Source organism: Cervus canadensis, chromosome 5 (assembly GCF_019320065.1).
Source record: "Cervus canadensis isolate Bull #8, Minnesota chromosome 5, ASM1932006v1, whole genome shotgun sequence".
NCBI classification, from domain to species: domain Eukaryota; kingdom Metazoa; phylum Chordata; class Mammalia; order Artiodactyla; family Cervidae; genus Cervus; species Cervus canadensis.
In genome coordinates this window covers 24,212,692-24,218,691 of record NC_057390.1, presented here as the reverse complement: position 1 = coordinate 24,218,691, position 6,000 = coordinate 24,212,692, and the positions used below count along the sequence as shown (strand labels likewise).

The 6,000-nt window shown below is 52.4% G+C and overlaps 1 protein-coding gene across 2 annotated transcripts in view; it reads left to right on the top strand.

Moving 5' to 3' along the window:
* The first annotated feature begins 1,361 nt into the window (after positions 1-1,361).
* Positions 1,362-6,000, top strand: part of KCNG3 (potassium voltage-gated channel modifier subfamily G member 3) — a 49,324-nt gene continuing 44,685 nt past the window's right edge. The window contains exon 1 of one of the 2 annotated variants that reach the window (XM_043470443.1): positions 1,362-2,525. In XM_043470443.1, coding sequence (XP_043326378.1) covers positions 1,861-2,525 — 665 coding nt within the window. In that variant the 5' untranslated portion in view covers positions 1,362-1,860. The remainder of the gene's footprint in view (positions 2,526-6,000) is intronic. The other variant, XM_043470444.1, reaches the window with a different exon arrangement.

Sequence of the window (6,000 nt, the reverse complement as noted above, 5' to 3'; positions counted from 1 at the left end):
AAAAAAAAGGGGGGGGCACAAAAATCCACCCAGAGTGATTTTATTTTGTGAGCACTCCAATTTTTAGGTGTAAGAATCCACACTAGAATAAGAGCAAAACGACTCTTTCTGGTGACCTCTAGTGGGCACTAGATAAACCTACACAATTATGAAAAGTGAAGGGCAAAGTAAAACCCTTCCCAGTAACCAGCTGGGTGTACTCTGAAGTCAGATCACCGCATCCCACCTCACCCCAGTACACTCTTCTTTTTCCTTCCAGGACGTTTTGCATTTAACAGTTTGCCTTAAAACTCACCTGTTTCGCCTCTGGCGGGTACTGCGCGAGCAGGGCTGCCTGTGCCGTTTGTCGTGTGAATTGCTTGGAGCAGTGTAAAATAATCCCTGCCCAGTGGCGCCCACTCCCAGGGCATCGAGCAGTGCCCAGGGAAGTACCCTCCGCAGAGCCTGAAAGGGCTCTTCAAGCTCGAGGGCCGGTGCTGCAGCCGGCTCGGAGGTGCACAGGAGAAATTAAGACATTATGAAAAGGAGGATGCAGACGGAGATCAGGCAAAATTCTGTTCTTGCCCGTGGCAAGACAATTCTCCCCAGATTTTCATCCCACTCTACAGGGAGCGTCACAAGGGGGTCCAGGGGCGCTAGGCTTAGGCGCTCTCTTAAGACCGGCGCCCCAGAAAGCGGGGGATGGAGCCGTTCGCCTCCGAGAGAGGCGGCAACCGAAGCTGGGTGCTGGGATGTGTGGCCGCCTTCGGAGCACGCGGTACGTGGGTCTCAGCGCCGGGAGAGAAAGGAACAAAGTCGGCAAGAAAAGAATTGCTGGGGTGCCTTCTCTTGAGAAATCCTGTGGGGCGGTCTCAGAAACCTAGCTGGGCTCCGGAGAGTTTCTGGAAAAAGCTCTCCCAGAGCCGTCTGTCCCCGCCCCTCAAATCCTGCACCCCAGTCCTCACTCCTCCTTACCCTCCTGCAGCCTCCTTTTCGGGGGCCGTTAAAAGGGCCCTTGGGGACTCCCCAAGTCATCCCGATGGTCCGGGGAGGGACGCGGGAGCTGAGACCCCAGGCGCGGGGCTTTTCTACCCCTTCCACTCGGGGCTCCAGGCTCGGCGCATCCCTGCTCCGCGGACCCCTCCCGGCTACTGCAGGCGAAAGCGGAGGGGGAGGACGGCGTCACGAGGCGGGGAGCCCGAGGTCCAGGGCGGGGCGCCGGGGAATCCCAGCCCGAGCGAGGTGCGGGCTTGGGTGGGAAGAGGAGGGCGGCGCGCGGAGGGAGGTGAGCGGAGCGGAGCCAGGAGGCAAGGAGGGGTAACCGCGAGGAGGCCCCGCCCCCGCCTCGCGGGGCCGGCTCTCTGCCGCCTCCGAACCCGCTCACTTTGCCACTTGCCTCTGGACAGTGGTGGGGCGCTTGCTGGAGCCGCGGCCAGAGGGAGAGCCGGGGACCCGGAGCCATCCAGCGCCCGCGCTTCCTCTCGGCGCGCACGCCCCCGGGGCGGGGGGGAACAGCGCCGCCGCCTTGAAAGGGCGCCCCGGCCTCGGAGGGAGCATCCCCCAGGCGCGAGGGGCGGCGGCGCTGGCAGCCTCTTTCTCGGCCAGTGGGGCGCAGCGCTGGCGCCTGAGGGGGACTCCCCGGCCACCTGCAGGGACCGCCGTGCGGAGGGAGCGTCGCTAGCAGCCGCGCTGGGCTGCCGAGAAGGCTAGAGCGAGGGTGCCCCGGGCCAGCGAAGGGCAACAGCGGAGCCCGGAGGGGGAGCCGGCCTGACAGCCCGTGGGCCCCGACGGCGCGCTCTCCCGTCCGCCAACCGCAGGCAGGCCCCGCGCGGCGGCCGGAGGGGGCGGCGGCGGCGCCCTCGGGCTTCGGGGCAGCCAGCCATGACCTTCGGGCGCAGCGGGGCGGCCTCGGTGGTGCTGAACGTGGGCGGCGCCCGGTACTCGCTGTCCCGGGAGCTGCTGAAGGACTTCCCTCTGCGGCGCGTGAGCCGGCTGCACGGCTGCCGCTCGGAGCGCGACGTGCTGGAGGTGTGCGACGACTATGACCACGAGCGCAACGAGTACTTCTTCGACCGGCACTCGGAGGCCTTCGGCTTCATCCTTCTCTACGTCCGCGGCCACGGCAAGCTGCGCTTCGCGCCGCGGATGTGCGAGCTCTCCTTCTACAATGAGATGATCTATTGGGGCCTGGAGGGCGCGCACCTAGAGTACTGCTGCCAGCGCCGCCTCGACGACCGCATGTCCGATACCTACACCTTCTACACCGCCGAAGAGCCGGGCGCGCTGGGCCGGGACGAGGCGCGACCCGGCGGTGCCGAGGCCGCCCCTTCCCGCCGCTGGCTGGAGCGCATGCGGCGGACCTTCGAGGAGCCCACGTCGTCGCTGGCCGCGCAGATCCTGGCCAGCGTGTCGGTGGTGTTCGTGATCGTGTCCATGGTGGTGCTGTGCGCCAGCACACTGCCCGATTGGCGCGCCGCGGCGGCCGACAACCGCAGCCTGGATGACCGGAGCAGGTACTCCGCCGGCCCTGGGAGGGAGCCCTCCGGGTAGGATGCACTGCTTCTCTGCCCGTCGCGTCCGTCCTGTCGCGTCTGTCCGTCCAGTCCGTCGGTCCAGTCTCCGTCCTGTTTGCCTCTGGGAGGCCGAGCTAAGTTGGGTTCTGGGCCCAGCGAGGCCCCAGGAGCGGTCAGCCAGGGGGTTGGGTTGGCCCTCACTACCTCCCGCCCCTTCCCCCGCTCTAGCCGGCTCTGGTCTGCACACTAGACGACCCTTGAGGCGAATCGCCAGCCTTGGGGAGGGGCAGATAGAGATGACAAGCCTCTCATCTTTGTAGCTTACTTTCGAGCAAATAGGAACCGATTAATTAGATTTCTCTGAACTTCTGTTGTTAGTATTCAAGAATTTAACCTTGGGCTAAGAGCAGTTTGAATTATTTGCCAATTTTTGATGGTGTTTGAAAAAAGGAAGCCTTGTTATCATGGAGTGTGGTCGGCTGTACACTGCCCACAAGTACACGCTGCATAATATGTTGTAATGGAATTGTGATAAAGAAGAATTAATTTAGCGATAGACTCTAAATAATGGATGTCTGTGCCCTTTTCTCTCTTCTTTTCCTATCAAGTACGGAGTTGGTAAAGCACCTGTCCACTGTTTGGTGCCAGAGATTCACAATGTGACTTCTAGAAGATCTTCAGGCTGAGGAGGGGAAAAAAAAAAGGAAACTGCTCTAAACCCAGAAACAGTATTACAGTATTTAGTGGTTTTTCTTTTCACTTTACTAGGATGAAAGAAAAATATTTTGATCTTTCCTTCGATGGTGCTTACTTTTCAGTAGTGATAACATACTTCTGTTTTTAGTACTAGTGAGTTTATTTTGCATGTTTGGTGGGAGGAATAAACAGGAAAGTTGGACTTTCAAGGGAGACTGCCTCTTTGGGCACAAACACATCATTGTATCATGTGTTTTACCTTAGATCCTAATTTAAAATTCCCCTTCCATTCATTTAAAAAATTCAGTTTGAAAAAAAAAATATTCAGTTGCTTGCCTGATAGTCTTTTCCTCATAGACATGTGCGTGGTTCCAGTGGTACTATGTGCCTGATACTGGAGTGTGTTACTTCCACATAATATTCTTCCTTTGGAGAGTAAAGATTTTTATTTAATTCTCAGACACAATAAAAACTGTCTGAGACCATGGAGTCCATTACTGATAAGCTGCCTTGGCATAAAATCCAAGATACATACTTTGAAAGGAGATTCATTAGGAAACTCATTTTGTTTAATGTATTAGGTTCTGACTTTTTTGATTTACAGGAAAGAATTACTTATTTGGTACTGCATCAGTACAATGAAATTAATTTATGTACCTAAATACATCAAGAATCCTTGATTCTTTTAGAGGGCCATAGGAAAATGAACCATAAATGATTGGCCTTGAAATGATTCACTAGTAATTGTAGAATTCTAAGGTTAGTGAAAGTTCAAGGTACATCAGCAAAGGAAACAGGAGAAATGAGTTATTAGTACAAATATTGAACGGAATTGGCTAAGTCACTATATAAGCAAAAACAGTGAAATGACTTGAGTAATAATTTTGGTAGGAGAAAGGGCATTTGAGGAGGAGAGGAGTGCAGTCTGGAGATCATTAAGGTAAGGCATTTGGAAAGAAATGAGAGACATGAATAATAATTTTAGGGCGAGAAAGAGAAAGAAACCAAAAAGGGAAAGACAGATGGAAAAGAGGAAGACTGCAAAAGAAGTGAAGGAGGAAGATAAATGTTTAATTTGTGTATATGCATTTTATGTATGTATATAATTATTCAAGTCAGAACTGTTTCCTAGATACGCAGATATTTCAGGCAGAAACAATGTTTTTCTTGGCTTAATGGCCCAGTTTTAAGCTTTACTCTGAGTGTAGGTATGTGAAAACCATTACCTGTAATCCCAAACAGATAAACTGAAAGATGACTGACTGACTTGAGGCTGCACATCGCAGAGCGAGCTTCCCACAGGCCACCTCTAACAGAGAGCTAAGGTGGTATTTTGAGAACAATGTCTCAAACCCTGTTTGCTTGTGGTTGCTGAAATTAGTCTTTTTGTCTGAAACATCATTCTGATCGTTTGACCAAATTTGGCATCTGCCAGATAAGATAAAAACTTCTCTCTTGGCCAAGAGAGAAGGTTCTTTACCTTTTATTTTGTTCTGTTTGGCTGCACCAAGTGGCTTATGGGATTTTAGTTCCCCAATGAGGGATTGAATAGTGAGAATGCAGAGTCCTAACCACTGGACTGCCAGGGAATTCCCCAAGGCTCTTTAACATTTAATCATAATCTGCCTTTGTTAACTTACCCATTGTAATTTGCAAGCATCTTTTGAGTATCTGCTGTGTTTAAGGTGCTGTGTTTAAGGTATTCCAAATATTGCAGCTTTCTTTTTGGTGAGGAAAAAATGTCAGGTTGGCAATGTAGGATCAGAGGCACAATTGATCAACAGCTGAGTTGTTTTGAGAAGGTCTTCAAGGTGGAAGAGGATGGAAACAAGCCATCTTTGGAAGGGTGCTGAGGTTGTGCACTGCCCAACACTGGTGAAAGGTATTTATATAAGCTACAGTGTTCGAAACCTGTGCAACCATGTGTACCCCATTGGGAATAAAATAAGGAGACTTTCCCAGCTAATAGGAACATCCAGGGCCTAGGCATAGTGTTTATATATTACATTTGTGCTGTGCTGGGCTGTGTTGCTCAGTCGGGTCCAACTGTTTGTGACCCCATGGACTGTAGCCCACCAGGCTCCTCTGTCTATGGGGATTCTCCAGGCAAGAATACTGGAGTAGGGTTGCCATGCCCTCCTCCAAGGGATCTCCCCAACCCAGTCATCAAACCTAGGTCTCCCGCATTGCAGGCAGATTCTTTACCGTCTGAGCCTCCAGGGAAGCCCATGAATACTGGAGTGGGTAGCCTGTCCCTTCTCCGGGGGCTTTTTCCAATCAGGAATCAAACTGGGGTCTCCTGCATTGCAGGTGGATTCTTTACCTGCTGAGATACCAGGGAAGCCAATATTATGTTTACGGCGTGTGAATTCAGTGATGGAGAGAGAAAGGGGGCAGTGAGTACAGTGTTAGGAGGCCTGGAATGAGAGGGAGAATAATTTTATTCTGCATGCAGTGGTTAACTGTTTGCAGGTTCAGGGTGAGTGGATCATGCATATAAAGTGACAAATGTTGTGAATTGTGTACTGAAAGTTGGAGATAGTGGAGGCTGGAAACAGGAGGATGAGTTTGGAGATTTTTGCAAAGGGAGGGAATAAGAACTTGGATGGCTTTGAGGTGGTGAGAATGGAGATGAAATGACAACTCTGGGAGAATTAGGAAGAAACAAAGTAAATCCAGGGCATCGGGAGGATACAGGCTCAGGGACTAGTGGATTTCCAGGAGCTTTGGGAGCACTCTCTGCCACCTGCAGGCTCCGTTTGTCCAGACCAGCCTACTCGCATGTTCCTGAACCACCTGGGCATCCCTTAGT